The 25,192-nt window shown below is 40.1% G+C and overlaps 1 protein-coding gene across 4 annotated transcripts in view; it reads right to left on the bottom strand.

Annotated features, from left to right (window-relative positions):
* Window positions 1-24,285, bottom strand: part of mta3 (metastasis associated 1 family, member 3) — a 31,576-nt gene extending 7,291 nt beyond the window's left edge. The window contains exons 1-15 of one of the 4 annotated variants that reach the window (XR_012591821.1): window positions 23,921-24,283; window positions 18,903-18,970; window positions 16,615-16,708; window positions 11,341-11,467; window positions 11,120-11,183; window positions 9,425-9,542; window positions 8,378-8,480; window positions 7,057-7,156; window positions 6,766-6,954; window positions 5,202-5,276; window positions 4,524-4,582; window positions 4,269-4,393; window positions 2,962-3,119; window positions 2,428-2,472; window positions 1,184-1,406 (exon numbers count right to left, since the gene is read on the bottom strand). Coding sequence is in view for 3 of the 4 variants with exons in the window: in XM_074619247.1 (XP_074475348.1) it covers window positions 1,184-1,406; window positions 2,428-2,472; window positions 2,962-3,119; window positions 4,269-4,393; window positions 4,524-4,582; window positions 5,202-5,276; window positions 6,766-6,954; window positions 7,057-7,156; window positions 8,378-8,480; window positions 9,425-9,542; window positions 11,120-11,183; window positions 11,341-11,467; window positions 16,615-16,708; window positions 18,903-18,970; window positions 23,921-23,948 (1,576 nt within the window). In the remaining variant the exon portion in view is untranslated. Of the gene's footprint in view, window positions 1-933; window positions 1,407-2,427; window positions 2,473-2,961; window positions 3,120-4,268; window positions 4,394-4,523; window positions 4,583-5,201; window positions 5,277-6,765; window positions 6,955-7,056; window positions 7,157-8,377; window positions 8,481-9,424; window positions 9,543-11,119; window positions 11,184-11,340; window positions 11,468-16,614; window positions 16,709-18,902; window positions 18,971-23,920 lie in introns of those variants that run through there. The other 3 variants (XM_074619247.1, XM_074619248.1, XM_074619249.1) reach the window with 3 other exon arrangements.
* Window positions 24,286-25,192: the final 907 nt, after the last annotated feature.

The raw sequence follows: 25,192 nt of genomic DNA, 5'->3' as shown, positions 1-25,192 counted from the left end.
AAGGCGAGTCTTTATGGTTCCTCTGAGTGTGGTGGAGTTGATGGACAGATAACACGGGACACATGAAGCACAAGGACTCGGAAGAGATGCTTTCAGGTGTGACTTTATTGGAGGTCTACTCTCACATTCACACAGTGATGAAAGAAAAAGAGCAAAAACAAACAAAAAAAAAAGAGGTAGAAGATGAGATGAGAGTATTGCAACAGTTGTTAGAGAAATGAAGGAGGCAACGTGGAGGGGAGGAATGGCTCTGAGCGGCAAATCCTGTGTGCAGGATTTACAAGCGAGAGGCGACACGATGAAAGTTGCATGATTTGAACACAGGAGAACAGCTGAGTGGATGGTATGGCGAAGGGGACACATCCGAGAGGACGTGGTCCGGTTGATGCAGCCAGCAGCAAAGAAGTTTAAAAAAAAAAAGGTCCTTCAACCTCCCTTCTTTCAAGTTTTATCAGTCCAAATCCATCTAAAGCTCATTATCAACCCACACAAGTCATTTTACACACATGATTAACAGCATGAGTGCGCAAAAAGGAACAAAAATTTGTTTTGTTTTTTAAAAATGGTGAGGGGCGTTTCAGTATATACATTAAACATTCGTGGCTGAGACAACTCGTTCAGCACAGAGTGGGCACGCCTGCAGCAGGGGCGCCGTGCAAAATAGAGCTTCTCTTAGTAAAATACATTTTCTCTACGTCTAACTTCACACGGCTCAGACTAGAATATGAGTTCTATTGGATTACAGTCTACTCGTTAATGACAGGAGCAAAAGTCAGTTATTATTTGTGTGTGCAGGCGTAGAATAGCTGTGAGTTTAACCGATAAATCTTTGTGTTTAATTCCAACAAATGGAGTTCACAGTGACCAAGAACAGATAAAAGAATAAAAAAAAAAACATAAAAACACGAATGAAAAGATGATCAAAACTCATAGTTATGAGGACAGGCAGTCTTTATTGGAAACAGGGGGTGGGAGAATACAAAAAACAAAATAATAATAATAACAATAATAATAAAAACAGAAAGAGAGACAGACGGGGGGGGGGGGGGGGGAGAGAGATGGGGGGTTGATGGTGGGGCGGTCAGGGTGAGGAAGGGTGGCGAGTGTGTGTGTTTGTGTGTGTGTCTGCAGGTGTGTGTGTGTCCATGTGGCAGAAGTTAGGAGGAATTGAAAGAGCTCTTACACTCTGCCTTTATGGCCCCACAGTTAATGGGGACAAAGGGCCGGCGCGCGGCACGGCGCAGCCTGATGATGTCGCGGCACATGTGCCGGGCCAGCTTGGTGAGGCGGGTGGCCTGCAGCAGGAAGGCCTGCTTGGTCTTCATGGAGGACTTGGGGCTGCCGCTGTTTCGCATCGGCACCATGTGGTTGGACTGGCGAGCTGCGTGACCCCGTGAGCGAGGCTCCTGGGAGGGGAGGAGGGACAGAAAAAGACACTTCATTAAAAAAAACATTTTTAAGGTGCTTTGAAAAAAAAAAATGGCATGGCCATTTTCAAAGGGGTCCCTTGACCTCTGACCTCATGATATGTGAATGAAAATGGGTTCTATGGGTACCCACGAGTCTCCCCTTTACAGACATGCCCACTTTATGATAATCACATACAGTTTGGGGCAAGTCATAGTCAAGTCAGCACACTGACACACTGACAGCTGTTGGGCTGAGTTCAACCAAAATATACAGATCAACTAATAAAGTCAATAAATCCTCCCTTCATTAAGGTTAATATGATCAGTTTTTGTTTGAACGGTTTTAGAGAGGAGGCTTTGTTGTGCTGTTGTTACCCTGAGAGGTGATCCTAATATTTCGTCCACACCGTTTATGTCAATGAGTGTAACTACAGCCTCCAAAATGACCATAAAGTTGAATCAGCACCTTATTAAAAACACTTAAAATGAAAATTTAACATTATAACCTTCGTTAAGGTGGGATTTATTGCAGGTTGTATTACACTGCATTAGATCAGGGATTTTCCTGGCTCAAAATGAGGCGGAGGTGGTACCATCATGATCTAAACTAATTAGTTTTCAAATGTGTTAACAGTGTAGCCCCAGAGCCTCTTTCCAGATATACCCAAAGACTAGACAGGAAGAGAGTAACTAGGAGCATGGTGAACTGTCAAACACCACATCGTAGATCATGTGACTCTTTGACATTAGCATTTCAAAATAAAATGTGTTGTGACGTGGAGGCTAGTGGAACAGAAAATAGCCTGGAGGTGGACTAGGACGTGGGGTGAACATCCGGTTTTAAAAGTTTTGACGCCCCTAAAGACTTTGTTTCAAAGCTGAAGTATCTGTCATTACACAGTATATTATACAGTACAGTTTATATACAGTTCCCTTTCTTTACACTTATTTTGAAAACCGGACGTAGTCACACGTGTATACTTCCGGTAACTTCGCCAAGTCAGTTGCTAGCTCTTACCGTCAGCTCCGTTCTCTTTATACTTCCATGGTCAGCTCCATCGGCCTGTTTGAATGCATTTAACATAAATCAGTCAGTATATGGGTGCTCTACAGTTGTAGCGTCGGCCAATTCGACCACAAAAAATGAGAGTAACGGCTGGCTTGACCGCACGTTACCGCAATACGATAACGTTTCCTGTCCATGACAGAGTTAGCATGCAGCTTTAGCCATGATGTCTAGCTCTGCTTTTTCTGGCAATGTGTGAAACCCAAAGTGTTTCCATACTTTACTGTATGTGTAGTGTTTACCACGCTGGATTTAACATGCGAGGGTGCAGGTCGTATCCAGACGGCTCAAAACGTCACTTGTATACTGTATAATGTCAAACTTTAAAGAGCTGCAGTTGTGTGGATTCAGATTTTGTTCCACGCTTTATAAAAAAAACATCTCTAATACAGTATTTTTGAGGAACTGGCGACACCCAGATTTCTTCCGATTCTCCCCCACTACACCCCACGTGTTTTTACATGTGTGCCTTCTGCCTGAGCTTACATTGGCTGCTGGACTGGGGGAGGTCCTCTCCTCTGGGGCCTCCGCTCTGCTCGGCATCTTCAGGCCTCCGTACTTCTTCCAGTACATCCAGCAGGAAACACAAAGGCGGCACTGCATGTTTGGAGGCCCCCATGAGTACCACTGGGCCGACTGCATGGCTGTGAACGCACAAAATGCATTAATGAAGGTCAGAAGCATCGCGGCCGACAAACTGGTTCAAAGACACTCAGCAGCATTATTGATCTCTACTTCCACCCCTCGCGCCTGCTATTGACTGATGAGATTAGTTAAACATCTGTAGAGACTCAGAACACACAAATGCTTTGGTTGGCATTTTGTTGCTGTTGCTCATTCAGCCTGTTTCCGATCAAATCCTGAATCCAGTTTTCAGCATCGTACTTGAGCAAGACATTAGGGCTGCAACTAATTTTTATTTTCTTGATTAATCGACTAGTTGTTTGGTCTATAAAATGTCAGAAAATGGTGAAAAATGTGTTTCCCAAAGCCCAAGATGACGTCCTCAAATGTCTTGTTTATCCACAACTCAAAGATATTGAGTTAACTGTCATAGAGGAGTAAAGAAACCAGAACATATTCACATTTAAGAAGCTGAAATCACAGAATTTTGACTTTTTGTGCTTAAAAAATGACTCAAACTGATTTATTGATTAACAAAATAGTTGGCGATTAATTTAATTTGATTAAACGTTGCAGCTCTACAAGAAATTAAACCAAAATATGTTGAAAGCAAAAATCAGCTACTGGCTCGCGGTCAAAAATTTTATTTATTTAGTGATTGTCATTTTGCGCGTTATCGCGTTAACTTTGACAGCCCTAATAAGATTAATCACTAAATTAATTTCATCATAGCAAAAATGCCAAATGTGAGGATTTGCCCTTTTTTCCGTTATATCACTGTAAATTAAATATTTTGGCAATTTGAAGACATCACCTTGTGAAACTGTGCATTTTCACTATTTTCTGACAATTTATAGAAGAAGAAAAAAATCAACAGAGCTTGTTGGCCCTAGTAGCAAAGCAGGTCCAAACCTTCCTGACAGGAATTGACAAGTGAAGAGTGGAGCTATTGGATAGAGATATTGATCACAGCTGTCAAGATAAATAAGCAGTGACGGTGAGAATTAAAGGAAAGCTTCTCTTCCAGAGTCAGAAGAGCTCAATAGTGAGAATGAATCCTTTAGCTGCCTAACACTGCATTAGTTTCCCTTTCATTTCTAATTGACCCATGTTCACTGCCCTTGTGATTTAATTTCACACTTGCCACGCTTAAGCACACACACACTCACAATAACAGCTCTCGCAGGCTCTGCCCCCGCCTGCTGCATGGTAGACCCCGGGGCCCGCTCCGTTCACCGTCGCCATCGCCATCTTGCCATTGGTCATAGAGATCTGGTTGGGGTTGGGCTTGTTACTGTCACAGAGAAGAAGAACAGGAGGAGATTTAAGAAACAGACCGGCTGCAGCTGACAAATTCAGCAAATCAAAACGTATGAATAATGCATAAAAAAAACACCAACAACTATAAATGAAGTTAGACTTACTATGTGGGGATATAAACCTGCTTCAGTTTGCTCTCTGCCTCTGCTGCCTTCAGTCTCTTCTGCTCAGAGAGAGAAACACAGTGGATTATTTCATTAATAACTAAATAAATCATCTTTTGATAAAAACCCTCTCAGACAGTTTGACACCTTTCTAAATTAACTCTGATCGGCATTACGACGATGATCATTAAAGGTGTCATTTCAAAAGGTGTTGTTTCCTTTCTTCCTGACAGTTTGCAGTCACACCCTCCACTGATTATCAATAAAGCTGGATTACATGAAAAATCCATTTGCATGAAAAGTTAACCCTTTGTCAGACCAGTTTCACGTTATATATTTGGCTGATGCTCTTATCAACCCTTGTATTTGACACCCAAAAGTCACTATTTTCCCATTAAAAACTGTAAGCAGTATAGGCTAAAATACATTTTGCTGAACAGCAGTACATTGCTTTGCTCCTGTCTGTTTCTCCAAACTGGGGGGCGTGTCGACTGTCATCTACTGTAGGTAATACACTGACTATGAATAACAACCTCATACAACCCCACTTCAAAAACACCCAAACTATCCCTTAATGCCTTGGACTCAAAAGTAAAAAACTGAAAATCTTTCACAGCAGAAAGCCAAGCAAAAAACAACTTTATTTGACTGTTTTGCAAACTACCGATTTAGTCTCACCTGTTGCACATATCTGTCTGTGGTCTTCCACATGTAGTAGTACTCTATGATACTAGTCAGAGACTTCCATGGCAGCTTCACATGAAGAAACGGCGTGAAGAGAGGGGAAGAGAAAGAGAGACAGAGAGCAAATTAATGATATTAATATCTCATGTTCTTGCCATCTGGGTGCGAAAGCCCTCATATATATTCATGAGGCAACGTGACCAGAGAGGCTGAAAAGCTACCGGCTTTGCTTGGTTCTGAGCCCCAGACCAAACACACACACATAGTGATTCACACATTTAATAAGTATTCATGAGCACCTGGTGCCATTGCATGAACCCATATCCTGTCTTTATTTATACAGTACAGGTAGATGGCGGGGAGGAAAGTTCAATAGAGATAGTCACCCCCTGTAGGCTTGAAGCGCGGCTGTTAAAATTGGTCATTTTGTCCTTCGGAGAGCAGCGACTGTGGTCATGTTGAATTCATGAAGATTACAATGAATTCCCAATTGTGATAAGTTTTCGCTGATGAAGAAGCAAGTATCAAAACGCCCGTTGAAACTTCTAAAAACACCGCGGCAGCACAATCAAACTTCTCCACTGTGCATCTATTTGCTAAGTTAGTTTAAAAAAAAGACACATTTTCCACTAAAATACAGCTAAACACACAACTTCTGCTTTTTGCTTCACTCGCGATTATGTACTCAAAGCCCCCCTCCAGCCAGTTTTACCTCCTGTTTTTTGGTTAACGTTCTTTCTCAAACAGAGAATGGGGGGCGGGGTTAATAGTCAGATGTAATTGATAGGTGCGGTGTCGGTGCTGGGAGCTGAGGCGAGAGTTAGTAATTTAAGGTTACTCTTTGAATAAACAACAGATATTGAACTCTCTCAAGTCAAGACAGGACGAACTGGATATTGAGAAATGTAGCACGTTTTTCCTGTTATTCTTGCCTCATCTTCTCGTAACGATGAACAAATCTTTCTGACATTCAATACCAGTGCAGGGAGAAAATATTATTCACATCTAGAGCTGACTGAGCTACATAAAACTTGTGTTGCATCCTGTTAGTTTGCAGGTAGAATCATGGTTGACAAGAACTGATACTTCGGCACCAAGTCGACTACCAACTCATTTTTCTACAGTATCGCAGGTACCGTCAGGGCTCAAGATTAACGGGTCTATTCAGTAAAAATATTGGGTGAAGGTAAATTCTAACGTTATATCATGATGTGTTCAAATGTAGTTTTTGGGAAGAAACTTGAATAAATCCAGTTGTTTGAAGATGTTTTCACAGCGATATGAAATAGAGGGAATTTCAACCCGTTTAACTTCCTAACAAAGACTAGTATGCAAACGGTAATAAAAGGAGTGGATGTTGAAGTACATGAGATTTATTGTTTGACTTTTGTTTTTTACCGTGGTATTTAATTGGTATTGAGCATCTTGGAATTTCACTGGTATTAGTTTTAACTACTAAATTTCTGTTACTGTGACATAAAAATGATTAAATCAAACATCTATGGCAGTTCTGTAAACTATCATATTTCTGTTGCTCATTTTATAAACACACACTTACAAAGTCTTGTCGGATGTCGTTGAAGTCTTTTCCGTATTTCTCTAGCGCCTCTTCGAACATGGCGGCTTCCGAGGCGCTCCACTCCTCCATCTCGTCCCTGCAGAGCACCGGGCCGCCCGCTGGGACCAGTACACTCAGCGCACTGGACAGGTCGTAATTATGGCGATGCAGCGTGTCCATCGCATGGAACTACAACAAATGGGACACAGAGAGGGGGGGGGGGGGGTTATCATTTAAGTCACGATCAGGTACTGCAGAGTGAGTGTGCCTTTATGTTTGTGTCCAACTCACCAGTGTGATATCTCGTGACGCTGCAGCTGCACTCATGTGTAAGCTCGGCTGTCTAACTGAGCTGCTGCAGTCCAACGCTCGAGCAAAGGTCCCAACCGCCCTGAAAATTACACACAAACACACACATATGAATGAGATCTGTGTACCAGTTTACTGCTGCATAATTACACACCCTCATCAGAAGCAAGGACGTTAAAAAGAGGAGAAGTCACAGCATCATGTTGCTTCATATCATCGGGGTACAACTATCAGAGAACACGAGGATGATTGATTCGTTTCACCGAGGCGTTTGCAGGGAGGGTGTCAATAGTCGCCTACTTTATTGGTGAGAATTACAATTCTGCAATTATTGAAAAGATCTTTAATCAAAGACCATAAACAAATGCTTTCTGTTTGAAATCGTTCAATTGTATATCGGCCGCCATCCAGTCGAGCGTGCCCAAAAACTTCTGTCAGGCTGAGCGCACCCAAAGAGCATCTGAGCCGACACCATCCTTTTATATCTATCGCCGTCTGCTGTAACCCTCCAACATCACAGCTCCAGATACACTGCGCATGCGTCATACCCCATAGCTCAAGACCGTGTCCCAGCCTTCATTTAATAGCCTTAGTCGGAAGGGCACACTGTTTTTGTTTATTGGTGTTTACAGAAAAATAACCAGGCACAGCTGCACAGCTCTGAATATGCTTCTAGTAATGAGACACGAATGAGTCGATCAAGACTCAAATACAATAAATGGTTAAACTATACTAAAGTTTTTGCACTGATTTAAACACAAATCTTGTAATAATAATAATAATAACAAATCTGAATAACATGAATAAAATAAAGAATTAAAAAAAACTTTAATACAGAAAAAAAAAGATAAGAATAAAACAAAAAATGTTTGGTGTTGTTTGGTAGGATTCTACATATTTTAATGCAATTTTCATCAATTTATTATATCCAGAATAAACTATGATAAATCCACATATATTTTTTGAAGAATAAAAAGAAATAATGGGTCAAACTTTGCAGCTATCCCTCAACATCACAACAATGTGCATTTATTACGTTTGAACAATCATATTTACGTTACCATCCACAAACAGAGGAAAATAATGGCTGAATAATGTAAGCTTTGTCTGCAGTGAGGGTTCGGATCCTCTTAATATGAATTGTTCCATCTGTCTGTTATGCCTAGATCACACTACAGGACTTTAGCCCTGATTTTACACAGACAGTTTTTGGAGCTCCCCGACAAATGCCTTGGGATCAGAAGAAAAGTTATCAAGTTAATAACATCCTGTAAGTGTAGAGGTCAGCGGTGAGAGGTCTTACCGTGCCACCACTAGGAATTGGTCTATCTGTTTGCTGGTGAGCGGACACTCTGGATACCACAGCTTCTCTTCCAGCTTGGACTGGTCCCTGTCATCTGCCTCACCTGCAGGACACACAGAGGCAACAGCTTACAGACAGAGCGGGAGCTTGAACACAGAAGAAACTGAACAATAATTTGGTTATTTGTGAGATATTCTAATCAGGATCATCAAACCATGACATTAACGTAATAACCTTTCTGGTAGAACTCGTAGTTTAAACTCTGCACACAATCTGCTACCATCTGTAAATGTCCACAAACAGACGGAAGACAAAACGGCTGGTTTCTTCCACTATTAACTGTGTACATATTCATCCCACTGCACAGTGGTAGCTCCATCTCCTTTGTCCAATATAAATAGAATGATTTTCAGCTCTACAAGCTGCAAAAAACTGCAAAATTAAAACCCCCAAATCTCGAATGAGCATGCTGGACGTAGACATTTTACCACTTTAGTTTACACTGGCAAGAAAATAAATTACTTTTCCCTACTCAAGCTGTGAGGTAGCTGATTGCCAAGTCAACTTTTTGGGAATAATAACTCCAGTTAGTTAGTTGCTGCATGTGTGAAAGAAGCTTAAAATCAAGTCATGAGACAAAATCATTCATCAGTGAAGATCACCACTTAAAGTAGCTAACGTTGATAAACACTCTTTTGAGCGTCTTGCAGCGATTATAGCCTAGTATCAAGATTTTAGGTAACCGGAGACAAAACTTTCTTCTTCTACTCCTCGTAGATGATAAATCCTTGAATATAAAAACGACTCATTGAAATCAGTTGAGAAATTTAAATGTTATGCTTTTTAGCCAGAAAAACGGCAAATCCCCCATTCACTTGAATGTGTTTACAGGCCAGTCCTGACCTCCCCAATATGGCGGCTACGCTGACGTATCGCAGCAACGGGCTAAATGGGCCAATGCGGTCTGATTTATTTGTTAACATCATTACTATGATTGGATGTAAAAACCTGTTGGTGTAATGAAATTAATCCCACGTTCTGACTGACCCTCTTGTAGCATTTCAGGTACGTCTGCCTGAAAGCGCGGTCCCACTCTGATCTCTCCTTTGTCGGCCAGCAGGGTCTTCTGTGTGGGGTCGTACACCAGCGAGTAGAAGAACGTATCCTGAAGAGAACAACACACCAATCAGCTTCCATATTTTCAGCTACAGGGTTTTTAACAAAGAAAGTCAAACTTCTACATTATACATTTGAACCTTAAACTTGAATTTCCTGGTTGGAAAAGAAGCATGAAAGAACGGCAAGGATTTCTGCTGGTAAACCTGTAAATTCCAGCTGTTGTGTAACAGAATAATCTTTACTGTAACATCTGCAAAAACAGTAACGTGCTAAAAATAAAAACAAGGTGAAGTTTTAATGGGAAATGAAGATAATAACTGCTGCAAAAATTTGACTTTTCTAGAGCTGAAATGAATAATTGATAAGCCAAGGCAAAAAGTCCTTAAATACTCTGGCAGCAAAATGTGAGGATTTGCTGCTCTCTTTGTCTTATGTGATAATTAATGTAATAGTTTTAGTCTTGAGGTGTTGGTTGGTCAAAACAAAAAATCTGACACCATCATCTTAGGTGTTATACAATTGTACTGCACATTTTTCCCTGTTTTTATCAGCTGATTAATCAACAATGAAAGTTATTTTTAGTTGACACCTGACATATGAAAAAGCCAACATATCGTTATACATATATTTTTAAGGCTGTCAATCGATTCAAATATTTAATCGTGATTAATAACATGATTGTCCATAGTTAATCGCAAATTTATCGCACATTTGTATCCGTTCAAAATGTACCTTAAAGGGAGATTTATCAAGTATTTAATACACTTATCATCATGGGAGTGGGCAAATATGCTTGCTTTATGCAAATGTATGTATATATTCATTATTGGAAATCAAGTCAGTTTATCCTCGCCAAAATTTAGCGTAATTTTGGAGTGTTATTTAGCCTCTTTTGCGACAAGCTAGTATGACATGGTTGGGACCATTGGATTCATTAGGCTTTCTAGTTTCATATGATACCAGTATATTCTATATGACTTTACAACTGAGCCCGCTACAACCTAAAAATTGCAAGTTACATTAATGCGTTTAAACTTTGACAGCCCTAATATTTTTGATATATCAAATAAATCAAATCAAATACAACGGTTCTTATATCTTATGAAAAGTTATTCCACAATTCTTGTGCGTTTTCCTACGAATGTCCAGCAACATGTGTCAATTTCCGCTTGTTGCATGCATACAGTCTTTTCAAAATAAACTTCCGTCCTCACAGGAAAAAAAATTGGTTAGGTTTAGGAAAAACACGTAATGTGGGTTAACATAACACGGGAAGTGGCGTTACTTACAGAAGTTATGCGACAAATAAATCAACGTTGACTTCTGGTTTCACACAGGGTACCAACAGTGGTCTCCTGGGCGAAAGTCTGGTCTTTTAGACCCACCCATCCTCTCCGACGTCCTCCCTAAGTTTGCGTTTCTCTTATACCTCCTGGTTCACGATTACGTGGATTACATACAAATTGATTTTGTGGGATATAAACGAATTGCAGTGCATTACTTGTCGTAGGTATAGCTACAAACGGTGTATGAGAGCAGCCTGGAAAAGGCATATAAAGTACGACTAAACCTGCTATGACAAAGTCTGAAACAAGCAAAGTCAGGTTCTTTTCTCTGGCTCACCTCTTTGTCAAGGTATGAAAGAACGGCTTCAGTCTCATTCAATAATGCGACACTGCACTTCCCCCTGATAGGAAGAGAGAGAGAGAGAGAGAGAGGGAGAGGGAACAAGCACATTGTAAAACACAGATACAGGAAGTGAGCAGCACTTGATTTGTCAGTTCATGGCTGGATGAGTGACCATCCATGGGCACTGCCTGCAGATGAGATGCGGGGTCCAGTACCTGATGTGTGTCGCAGGTAGACTCTCATACTGCCGGGAGAGGAAGAGCTCTCTGTGACGAAGCTGGTGTTTCTGTTTTTCTGTTAGGTCTGTCTCTATCGGGCTCTCCTTCTCTTCTTCCAACTCCTCTGCAAAAAGGCACACGAGAGAGAAAACGATGATGTTATAAACTCATGTGACACAGAGGCAAGTTGAAGAAAATTGACACAAGAAACATGACGGTTGCTTACTCGTGACAGATCACAGACCAGCAGGTTATCAAATGGTTTCATCTAAATTCATCCATTTATCTCTGAGATCTCATAAAACACCACTTAATGACATCTCATAACTGTGCCGTCTTCAGATCTAATACAATAGGCTGGTAAAATGTCTCTCGAGGGCTTTGCAATCACAAACTATTGCTGCCATCCATTAAAGATGCCGAAGCTATTATCCTCAGGACTGCCACGAGAAACTTAATGTTAACAACACAGTGTTCATCCATAAATACTGGATTAGCTGCAGCCCAGTCGGCACATAATGACATGCGGCAGATGAACATTTGAAGTCAGTGTTGCACAGTGAAGGCATATACTTATATAATAAATAAATAACCATCGGTCATTGGCAACTATCTCTTATAACACCAGTTGTTTTCACTCTGTAGTCTTGGCAGCTTCACATCCCCGTTAGAAAATCCTACAGAGCCTCAGATTCCTCTGTCCCCATATGTCACGCTTTTAAGCTGCCAGTATGCCTGTTCAGGTGTCCATCGGATGGCCGAATAGCTCCGGAAACCCCTGATATTCACACCCACTTCACACCGTGATTGGCCAGCTGTGCGTAGGTGAGAGAGGAGCCAACTTCTCTCTCAAGCTCTCTTTTTTTCATTCTTGACACGACTATTTTATGTAATTTTTCAGGTGAACAACCGAGTGCAACCCTATGAATGTCTTCCAGGAGAAAATGCTTGCCGTTATCCCCATATTTAAACGATATTACATCTCCTCCTCTTTAGGTCGGCCGGCTTTTCACCCCGCCTTCCAGTGTGGCTGTTTGTGCATTACCCGCCCCTTAGCTGCAACGTATAGCGTGCATTTCCACTGTCAGAGCTAAACTCTTAAAGCCCTGACACACCAAGCCGACGGTCGGCCGTCGGTGAGCGTCTGTGTCAGAGACTTTTCGGCCGATTCAGCATGTTGAATTGCCGGCGGAGCTCGTCTGTGAGAGAAATCACTCTGATTGGCTGTTCAGCTGAAACGACTCAGTGCATGAGAAGAGAAACGGAAGAGAAGAAAGCAAGTAAATGAGTAAAGTCAAGAGGGCACACACAGAAGGCCCTTCTCATTTTTCATCTTCATCCTCATCTGATCATTCCAATCCACAGATATTTACACAACAACATAGCCATCTGGGGAAAAATGGGAAGAACACTGAACACTTTTGGACAGTGTTTTCATGAGGGCATTCATGGTGTGTAACTAGTTTCCACACAGAAAAAGTGACGGAAGTAGAAAGAGAGCTTGAGGGAGAAGTTCAAACCCTGCTTACTTTCTAACCTCTGCACAGATGGCCAATCGTCTGATTGTCGGTTTCTGAAAGTAATAAAACCTTTCGGAAACAAGCCCCCCCATATTCCAACATCAAATGGATTTCAGACGCTGTACGGCCGTCCGACAAGCACCTCAGTTGAGGCACACTGATCCCCTCACCCCCCCCAATCAACTGAGCACTGTCTCTGATTGGTTCACCTTTTTTAAAAGTCTCTCTGTTCAGATTTTAGTGTAACATAGTCTCATGTTGCTGTTCTTACTTTTATCCAACAGATAGCAGCCCCGCTGTTTCCTGATCTGTTCTCCGTCTCTACATTAGAGCTGTAATTACTGTGTAAAGACACAGCTAATGCAAACCGAAAGGGTTTTTTGTTTTTTTTTGCTGCTGCTGCTGCTGTTTCAAATTGAAAGCTTTCCACTTGCAAACCACTGGAAGGCAATTACAGGAAGTCCATCTCTTATTTCTCACTGAGGTTAGTGACCGGTTGCTAAATTCATTACAGCAAGATAGCAGTGGATGAGTAAATGTAGATATTCAAATACTGTAAGGTACGAATGGTAAAAGACGTTTTTTTTCCCAAATCAAATTTTTGGGTGTTTTGAGTGCCACAAATGCAATTCTTTTCACTACTATTGTGTTTTGGAGGGAGCAGCAGCAGCAATGTTCTTCTTATAATCTTGGCAAATCAAAACTATTTGCATGGCTTGATACTGATGAGGGTAGGTTGGAAAGTGTCTATTTTTTCCAGATAAATTGGCACATTAGCTACCTGTAGAGCTTGTGTTTGGCCCTCAGCTGTTTGACATTTGGCTGCAATAATTAATCAGCATGATAGACAAACAGGGCTCCAGAATAACTCCAGTAAGGGGCCGTGTCTAACAAAGCTTTTTTTTCCCCAGTTGACAACGGCAGGCTCTCTTCTGAAAACGCTCAGCTAGGAGCACTTTGGAGGCGCAGTGTTTTTTCAGCTGAGACGCTTTGGTTGCATCTGGTTGCTATGATACGTAATATCCACGGAAGTACACATGTCGGCACCAGTCGGCACAAGGTAGGGTGCTTGCTCCATACATAAAGGCTTGCTCTGGATGAGGAGAAGGCTGAAGCACGTAGGGATAGAGGACGGACCCGCCGGTCATGTGGGTTCATGAGATATTTTGTGGGCGAGGAAACATATCGGCGAATACGATTGTTCGGCTCAGATTCAGATCACAACATACTCATAATAATAAACACATTTGATCACGTATTTGTGGTAGGCTATTTGTCCCACCCCTTGTAAAAACAGTGACAGTGGCGAGTGCAGCGTTTTACCCAAAGTTGAACATTTTTCAACACTCGGCGACCTAAAAAACTATAAGACAAACGTGCAGCACTAGGCGCAGAAAAGACGCTCGGCACCTCATCGCGCTGCTGGCATTTTTACCATAGCGTAAATATGCGGTGCTCCCATTGCAAAAACAAAACATTGTTGCTCCCTTCTGAAATTTAAACATTCAGAGCAACAGATTGATATTTTTGCATCTCAACTTGTAGATTTTTTTTTGTAGTTTGGTAATAAGTGCAGACATTTCAGCTTTGACTCATACAAACTCTGCACGCTTTATTCCTGTAAATCAGATTCTCTGCCTGTCCTTTTGTTTTCCTCCTGAACTAATCTGAGCCGTAAATTATGTTTTTTTTTTTTTTTTTACAGTGTTAAGTGGCAGGCAGTGCTACATTTTATTGTTGTTTCTGTCTCTTCTGCCGAGCAGCTGGTAGACGACTGACTCCAAATAGCTTGTGGAATTGGCACCGTGCTGCGATGAGTGCATATGTCCCTGCATACTGTACGGTTTATATTTTTGTACTTAAGGTTGCTTGATGTTTACAGAGTCTTTGCCAAATGAGGAAAACTGGTTTTCCACAAACAGTTTGACCACACAAAGAGAGCAGTACTTAGCAACACAATACATTCCTGTCTTTCCTGTCAGTGCTGATTGTCAGTCACGTAAACTTTATAAACTGTTCTTCACTGGGTGTCCTGATGCTGACTCCTTATCTCATTCAGCCTCCTTAAAGTTGTACGATTGCTTTGGCAGAGGGGAGCTTTTAATTTCCACACGGAACAGGTGTTGGTGTGATAACAACCGTTTACTTTCCTACATTCTTCTCCTCATACAGCCACACTCCAATTCTCTCCTCCCGGTAATAAGTAATTGAGAAATAAATGTGATATATACTATAAATAGTTGCACTCTGGAGCTGTGGTCAACATGAAAAGAAATAAATCATGTTGATGGTAAATATTACAATGTGCACAGGACGTGCTAAGTGGAAACGCAGCTGGAAATGTGTGCCTGACTGACATGCAGCAGAAAGCCCATAATGATATTTTCCCTCACTGAAGCGGGCTGTAAATATGAATGAAAACCCTACAATTTCAGACTATTCAAAAATTAACAATTTTAATAATAGATTCATGATTTTAGTCATTTATTAAGTAAAGATGCAAACATTCGCCAATTCTCACTTCTCAAATATGAGGATTTGTTGTAGGGCTACCCCCTCTTTGTCGATTATTCGACTAATCGGTCGTTTTGGTCTTGGTCGACTAAGATTTCTTTAGTTGGTAAGTCCTTTTTTATGCTTTTTTCATGCTGAATGACAAACTTATGAGCACATCTCTGGTAAACACAACATTTAAAGTGGTGCTTTTGTGTGATACTTTGTGGAGAAACTCAGTTTTACAGATCTGTCGATTAAATCAACTAATCAATTAGTCGACTAAATCGTATGAGTGTTACTCGACTAAGAATTGCTTTGCTTGTGGACAGCACTAACTTGCTGCTTTTTTCATATTGTGAATACATTTGAGCACGGCTGCAACTAATAATCAATTTCGTTAGCGATTAATCTGCAGATTATTTTCTTGATAGATCAACTAACCAAAAGATATTCTATTTACAATAGAAAAGCAGAAAATCTTACTTGTTTTTCTACAGTGCCACAGGTAGCGTAGGTACCGTCAGGGCTCGAGAGTAACGGCAATAGAAAATGTGTTTCGGACGCAGTAAACTCACTATCTACGCATCCAGGTCCTGCAAGAAGCTAACAGCTAATGTTAACAGGAGGTTCCATTGAGTTACATTATGATGCGTTCAGGCAGGACAAGAGCTAGTTTAAGTTAGCTTGTCAACGGTGCTGCTCCGTGCAGGACTGTGCTGCTTACCGACTGCTAATAGCTAACATTAACTAGCTCTGCTGATTTTAACATGGGATGTTCCATTGATCGCATTATGATGCGTTCAGGCTCTATTCAGTAAAATGAGTATTGGGCGAAGGTAAATTTTAACGTCATCATGATGTGTTCAAATTTAAGATGTTTTCAGAGCAATATAAAATAGATAATAGAGAGGGAATTATGACCTGTTTAACTTCCTAACAAAAAACGATATGCAAATGGTAAAAAAGAAGTGGATGTTGAAGTATCTGGGATTTATTGTTTTCTTTGTTTTTTACCGTGGTATCGAGCATCGTGGAATTTCACTGGTGTTGGCATCAACTACTAAATTTATGGTAGCCTGGCATCCCTATAATCGAGTTATTGTTTCAGCTCTACATTTGCGTTTGATGTTGAATATTATAAAGATTCTGAAGATATTGTCTTCTACTACACTGAGTTGCTTGAAAGGGACTTTCATTCACACGTGACACCTGAACAACAAGTTTGTCCAAGTGTGTGACAGGAGTTGCTACTCACTTGCATGTTTGTCTGCGAGCTGGATGAGGCTGTGGGAGATGTCTCTCCTTCTGTAGAAACAAACCACCTTGGCCTCCACGTTCCCACTGGCCGTCTGAAACAGAGAGAGTAGAGGGATCCAGGTTGACTGAAAGCGGTGGAAACACCTCCTGGCACAAAACCTCTAATTTCCCAAGAGACCTGGGGCTCCTTTGTGTGCTCGTCAAGCTATGCTGCTATGACAGGCTGACCAGGGCGGGAACGCCGCTTTTGATCGGATGATTGATTGACTTGTCTAGCTGGATAATTAGGACGACAAGCTTAAAGACTCAGCCAGTATTAAATTCCTTGACTGATGGAGAGGGAATGGATGTGGGGGTATGAGGTTTGAGAAAACCGCTTCCAACTTCTGCTGCTTTTCTAGGGAGCTTGTAGGTAAGAGCAGATTAATGACAGTGAACAGGAACTAGGGATGTTCATAATTAACAGTTTAACCCTTAACCGACATTCAGCATTTTAACCGATTAACGCTATCGGTTAAAACTGTTAAAAGAAATATTTATAATTAATTAAAAAGCTGAGCGGCTCATCACTTTAAGGAGAAAAGCTGGTCCACCTTAACAGCCTACCTTCACCGACAAATAAACTGTACACACACTGCTACACCTACGTTCACAGCTATAACGCCACCAACAACCTCACACTCACCGCCAGCACACACACGGACACTCGTTAAAGTGACGTCGCGCTGACAGACTGTGTGTGTGGCGGCGGCGGCGGCGGGTAAGAAGCCTCCGGCAATGCTAGAGCTGCTAACGTAGCACCAATACACACACTGTTTATCGGGCAATCGCTATCGTTAATCCGGGCAGACAGAGTGTCGTTACGCTGGGCAGACACACAGCTGATAACCTGCTAAACTAAACTAAATGTGCGGTGTAGACTTTTACCGGGAAAGTGGCTGCATGTCCGCGACACTATACGAAGCAGCGTGGCTGCCAAGTTAACGCTCCCGGACGAGGGAACTGGGTTCTCCGTTGTTTGTTGTGCTCATACACTGCAGCTGGCGTGAGGCACAAATCTTGTCGGTTAACGGTGAATAATCGGTTAACGAGGGTCGGTTATCGGTTAAGAAAAGTTTTCAAAATGAGCATCCCTAGTAAGAGCAGATTAATGACAGTGAACAGGAACACCTCATAACATATTGCAATACAGTGCAACACCAACATAAACTACAGCCACAAAAATGTCCACCAAGTTGCATCAACCTCTTTCAACCTCAACAAGAAAAGAACATTATGAAGCCCCTTTTCCACTGGACAAAAAAAACAACAAAGACCTACTAACATCTAGCATCTGTCTTCAGTGGGAAAGGTTACAATCAGCATTCATTCACAGCACAAATGACTTAGCAGTAGTCACAGGTATTTATCGTCCCCAGCTCCGATCGGCAGTGATGATAACATGACAACTGGGCGGATATAATAAATAAAATCAACAGGGATTTGGACAATTTTAATAATCTCATAATGTACAAAACATACAATTACTATGCTCTCCTCAAAGCCACCACACTCCACTGACAGAATCAGTCATTTTACCTTAAAACGCACTTCATTCAAACTCAACAGAAACAAAATAAAACTCATCAAACCCGTCTTTGTTGCCAACGTTACTTATAACCGATAGCGTTAATCGGTTAAACGGTTAATTATTAACATCCCTAGGTGTTACACTGCATCATGCTGCAGGGTGTTCATGTTATTTTGTCTATACGTTTATCACTTATGATAACAACACTGTCTCCTGGGCGGATACTGACCAATCTTCCCACCCACACCATCTGATAATGGCATGCATTCATCTGACTATCTTGCAAATGCAACACAGGAAAGGCTTTTCTGACACGCCCGTTAAAGATGCTTGTGTCGTATTTAACCAAAAGTTTACTTTGGTCTGTTCTTAACTGACATATGTGACACACGTCTAGGAAATAACAGGAAACACTATTGATGATCAAACATCGGCAGAAAAGACATTGTTGATTATCAGAGCTGGTGTGAGCTGATGTTTAGTACAAAGCTATCTGAGCTCCTGAAATGTTCATTACAACACACTCCAATAGGTGTGTCCTATGAGAAACACCTGTCCGGTTCAATCACATTACACTTTTAGTCACAAATTGCACACACACAACATTGCAAAATGGGGGGTGGGGATGTAAACAGCAAGGAATCCTAGCTATTCACCCTCAGGCATTAAACAGCATAAACACACACACAAAAAGTGACACACAAACACTTCAGTACCTTGTTGAGTTCTTCTATCCGCCGGATCAGGTATGGGTTACTGGAGGAGTTCTCAAAGAATACATAATCTGCAACAGAAAACACACACTGATCACTTCACTGTAACGATGGATTTGCCTTCGAAGCAGATGAATTAACCCCTCTCTGACGGTGTCAACAAAGCTTAACATTATAATCTTCCTAAATGTAGAATTTGTGGCAGATTTGTTGTATTGGATTGCATTAAATTGTATAGGTGTACACTAATAAAGTGGCCAGGGAGTGTACATTTATCTACATATTGCAACCACTATCCCATTCCCAGCTCACTAAAAAGTACGCAGAGGAACAGGACACTGGTTTAGTAACATAGAGTAGTGTTTTCTGTCATTTTTTAAGTAAAGTGCAGTCCCCGTTCAAAACATGCCGGTTCAGAACGGGCTGAAAGTTTGGCCCGAGGTGTTGATGCTTCCATCTTTCTCGAGAACCGCTCATACAAACAACTTCAAACTCGACACTGAGCTTCCTCGGGTCCTCAACAATACACCTGCCATGACATAGCTGCATCACACACACAAGTTGTGGCTACTCTAGGTCAGAAACACCGGTGAAATACACTCTGGTTTGCGGAAATAAACACCAGGGGCAGACTTTACCGTTCGGCAAGGTAGGTAATTGCTTGGGGCCCCCAACGGCTATAGATTTGTGATGTTTAGATATGAAAATTATTGAATTATGTTACTATTCAAACGCATTGTACCCCGAAACAACTTAGAAAAGGTCCCCAAAGCACTCAGTATTGCAGTACTATATTTACCTGACAGAGAGATGTTACTGGTTACGTTACAGATTCAGATTTGACTCACAAAATATAACAATTAAAATACAATGCATTATTATTCATTAAACTATCCAGCATCATATTAGAACTGAAAGCTCCACCTTGAACAGACATTAAGCAAATGTAAGAACATTGTGCTGATAATACCTCTTTCACTCTTAACTTGAAGTAAACATTTGAATGCAGGACTTTCACTGTGCAGAATTAATAGTTTTACTATTAATAGTTAATAGTTTTACTTCAGAAAAAATAGCTTTGGGTAGGCCTACTTCTTCTACAATTGCCAATACCAGCATTCCCAGTTAGAGAGAGGGGGGAAAGTAAAGCAAGATGGCATTCGCCTGGGTCCCCCAAAACTCTAAATCCACCCCTGAAAAACACACCCAAGTCGCGGTTACTCGCGTTCAGAAATACACTAAGCGAAGTGTCGCGTTATTGCACCAAATTCGATAAAGCCCTTCCTGGGGTCCCCAGCAATACACCCGCCAAGTGTGAAGTAGATCTGATGAGCAGTTCTCGAGATATGCAAAGGACATACGGACAGACAGACAGACAGACAGACAGACAGACAGACAGACAGACAGACAGACAGACAGACAGAGATTCCTTGCTTAATAGTTTGATGCCATTGAGCAACTAATAGTTCAATAATACCGTGGAGCCAAAACCAGAAGCATATCTGTGTAAATGTAATAAAAAAAAAAAAATGACTATCAGCAATTGTTACATCAAGTAAAAAAAAAAAAAAAAAAAGATGTGGGAAATCGATTCACCTATGTATCATGATTTTATTCCCCCACGATTTGAAATAGATTTTTAATGCCAGAATCGATATATTTGCTTAATTTGAGTCTGTGCGGAGGTAGAAGGGAGTTACCGCTTTTAATGTTGTAGTCTGAGTAACGTAACGTCATATCCGTTCCGTATCTGTCAACCAAAACAAACCGCAGCTGGCCGCAGCCAGCCAAAACAAAAAAGTAGAAAACGGCACGTGGATACGACATGCACCTTCACATTTTAAATCCAAAGTGGTAAACACTACACATACAGTAAAGTATGGAAACACTTTGGGTTTCACACATTGGCAGGAAAAGCAGAGCTACACATCATGGCTAAAGAGCCAGCTATCACTCTCATCTCCGTGGTCAAATGGGCCGACGCTACAACTGTAGAGCACCCATATACTGACATTTGTGTTAAATGCATCCAAACGGCCCCGATGGAGCTGATCATGGATGTATGAAGAGAACAAAGCTGATGGGGAGAGCTAGCGACGGACTTGGCGAAGTTAATAGAAGTATACAGGGTGTTAACAAAGGGAACAGTATACACCAAATGCATATATGGAAATAAGATTGATTGGATTATATTCACCAGAAGTATAAAACATTACGTGTCCCTTATAAATTAAAAAGAAAATACCACTTATTTGTGAGGAAAATGAGAAAAAAAAAAATAATGCCTGACAATGACTGATATATTTAACTTCAGGACATCTCTGACTACATACATGCTGAAAATCTACCATTTTTCCTAGGTAAATGTCCCTAGTAGTGTATGATTTAATTTTTTCCCTTGGTCTAGTGTTAAAAAAGTTACAAATTGCAATAAATCGTAATATCGAATCGGCATCCAAGTATCGCCATAGCATCGAATCGGGATAGGTATATCATCCCAGCCCTAATTAATAAACTGGGTAATTGTAATGAGAAGGCACCACAAAAGAATAATTAAACAGGTCAAAGCAAAGGCAATTATATGTGTACTGCAAGGTCTTCACATCCTGTGAGACAGTCACCACACCGTTAAGATTTTGTAAGATAAATACATTGACAAGGATATATTTTTAGTCATATTTGCTTATTTTCCACTGCTCATCAAAAATAATCAGCATAAAAATGACTGCACCTAGTCTAGGGATACAGAAATCCAGCCTTATTCAACTCTACCTGAGCAGAAAATACAGTAACTTTGGAAAAGTTCAGTCCATGGCAAATGCTGCCTTCAAGTGCTGTCTGAAATGTTGAAACTACTATGCACTAGGCACATACACATATCAGTGAAGAGGTAAATACTTCAGAGTTGACAAGGTTCGACATTCAGTCAGTGCATATAAATATCACAGTTGTCTTATACTGGATTCAAAATATGTTTATCCCCATATTGTTTAAAGAGAATAAATTGCAACCCTTGACATGTATATTCTTCTCTTTCAATTGCACAAATTAAAACTAGCTATATCTATGTAGCTGCAAAATTTCCAAAAGACTATTTTCAAACCAGATTTTGTTATCATTTCATAAAGACAAAATGCAACCAACACGCTTTAAGTTAATGTTTGGAAACCTTTGTTGGAGTTTCTTGGATTTCAAGGGGCATAGTCACATTGAAACTGTTGAGTGCTGTTGTTGAAATTGTTGTGTGTTGTTGTGTAATATTTTTTTTCTCTGTTCTTCTCTGAGGTATTTATTTATTTTGTCTTATCTTTCATTTTATTTGTTTTCTTTGTTTAGATATGTGAAATGCATGCAATTTCATGTCTCTCTCTTTCTTTGAAATTCTGAATAAACATTTCATTTAATCATTTAATTATTAATATTGTTAGTCTGTCTGTATGTGTGTATATATGTATAAATGTAAAATTCAATAAAAATATTGTATAAAAAAACAACAACAAGCTTTTAAAGTTCTGGGAGCTGCCGTTTCCAAAGAGCACTTGAAGGCAGCAGGAGAACCATATGGACAACAAACTGATATACATTGATACATTGATATATTGCCAATAATATAGTATAATAAGATGCGTAATGCTTATTTAAATGATGTGTCAAGCATCTATAACATGTACTCTTAATCACAGTATTAATGTAGATTGGAAATACGTGTGAATAAAAGGTGTAAAAGGTTTATAATCAAACACAACACAGCCACGCAATGAATCCAGACAATTATTAAGAATTCAAGTACACTGCTAAAAACAAGCTAAGTGATTAGCCAATTTAAGATAATTAATTAAGATTGTGAATGCAGTTAGACAGTGTATAGAGTATATGTACAGTGTATAGAGCATATCTGTCATGTCTCTCTCTTTCTTTGAAATTCTGACTAAACATTTCATTGTATAATTGAATTATTAATATGGTTAGTCTGTCTGTATGTGTGTATATATATGTATATATGTAAAATTGAACAAAAAACAACAAAGAAACAAGCTTTTAAAGTTTTGTGAACTGCAGTTTCCAAAGAGCACTTGAATGCAGCTTAAGGTGACCATATGGACAACAAACTGATATACCTTAACATTGATATGTCACCAATAATATACTATAATAAGATGCTTAATGCTTATTTAAGTGATGTGTCAAGCATCTATAACATGTACTCTTAATCACAGCGTTAATGTAGATTGGAAATACGTGTGAATTAAAGGTTTAATCAAATCAAACAGCGACGCCATGAATGCAGACAATTATTATGAATTCCAGTACACTAGTAGCTAACAAGCTAAGCTAGCTAAGTGATTAACCAATTTGCTAATTAATTAATTAAGTTTGTGAATGCAGCTGGGCAGTGTACATAGTATAGTGTATATGTGAACTGTACAGAGCAATACCTAGTGTCTAATGTTACCAAGACTCTCTTAATACATGCTTTCCTCCTAATGTAAAACGAGCTAATGCTAATCAGTGATGCTAACGGTTAGCTAATGATGCTAACAGTTAGCTAAATAAGGACTCGTACTAAATGGCTGCATGCCAGAAGAGGCAAATACAAAAGGCAGCCTCAGACAGCCTGTGGTAACATTTTAACAACCTTTACAACACACATGTCTAGACGAGAAGTCCCCAAGTGTGTCCATTCGCCTGTCTTCGGTTAAACTGTCCCCAAATGTCCCCAAAAAAGGTGTCCAACAATATAGAAATATGTTTACATTGTGAGCTAGTTAGCATGCTAGCTGCTGCTGTTGCTGTGGCCACAGACAGCGAACAGAGGCCTGACCCATTTTGAATCCCAAATATTTAGCAATTATCACCTTCCTGCTCCAGTTTAAAGCATCTCTGAGTGTGTAGGAGCAGTTTAACTACAGGATGCACATTAGTAAACACAATAAAGAAGCCGCATGAATGCTTTCAGTGAGGATGTAAAGATGTGATTGTTTGATCAGTTTGATTAAAACACATTGACTGACATTACATACCTCCGACCCGGTACATGTTGGCCGCCATTTCTCTCTCTCTGCCCTCCCGGAGTGGTAACGTGAACCATAAACTACAGAGGAAATGTAGAATAAATTACAGTAAAAAAGGTAAAAAGGTGAGATCAGGCGTCGAGACTCCGGATGTGTTGTAGATGTGTTTTTTTTGTTGGTTAAATGAGCCCCCCCTCCTCTTCCTCCTCTCCTCCTCCTGTAAAGGATTCACACACAGCAGCAGCAGCTCCGTTTACACCGTTTACAACCAGACAGAGCTGAACTCACAGCAGCCAACAGAAAAGAGGTCCGATCAACCCGAAACAACCACCAACCACCAAACCTACGACTGGTGACGTAGAGAGAGAGGGGACGCGCACGCGCGCACACACACATACACAGACACACGCGCGCACTGTTACCTTTACAAATTTTACCTATACTTTATATTAATTAGTCTATATTATTATTCATAGTAGTAGTAGTAGTAGTAGCAGAAGTAGCAGTAGTAGTATTGTTTTTATTAGTATTATTACTACTACTACTACTAGTAGTAGTATTGATATTATTTGTATTATTATTATTATCATTATTATTATCATCATCATCATTATTATTATTATTAGTAGTAGTAGTAGTAGAAGTAGGAGCAGCAGTAGTTGTCGTAGTAGTAGTATTTTTATTATTATTATTATTAGTAGTAGCAGCAGTAGTAGTAGTAGTATTGATATTGTTATTATTATTATTTGTAGTATTAGTAATAGTAGTAGCAGAAGTAGTAGTAGTCGTAGTAGTAGTAGTATTGTTTTTATTATTATTATTACTACTACTAATAGTAGTAGTAGTATTGATATTGTTTGTATTATTATTATCATCATTATTATTATTATTAGTAGTAGTAGTAGTAGTAGAAGTAGCAGCAGTAGTAGCAGTAGTTCTCGTAGTAGTAGTGTTTTTATTCTTATTATTATTATTAGTAGTAGTAGTATTGATATTGTTTTTATCATTATTATTAGTAGTAGTACTAGTAGTAGAAGTGGTAGTAGTAGCAGTAGTTGTCGTAGTAGTAGTGTGTGTATTATTATTAGAAGTAGTAACAGTAGTAGTAGTAGTAGTAGTATTGATATTGTTTTTATAATTATTATTATTAGTAGAAGTAGTAGTAGCAACAGTAGTAGCAGTAGTTGTAGTAGTAGCAGTAGTAGTAGTAGTAGTATTGATATAGTTTTTATTATAATTACTACTACTAGCAGTAGTAGTAGTATTGATATTGTTTTTATT

Source organism: Sebastes fasciatus, chromosome 20 (assembly GCF_043250625.1).
Source record: "Sebastes fasciatus isolate fSebFas1 chromosome 20, fSebFas1.pri, whole genome shotgun sequence".
In the NCBI taxonomy this organism is placed as follows: domain Eukaryota; kingdom Metazoa; phylum Chordata; class Actinopteri; order Perciformes; family Sebastidae; genus Sebastes; species Sebastes fasciatus.
The sequence above is the reverse complement of the archived record's forward strand: the minus strand, read 5'-3'. Positions and strand labels throughout refer to the sequence as shown.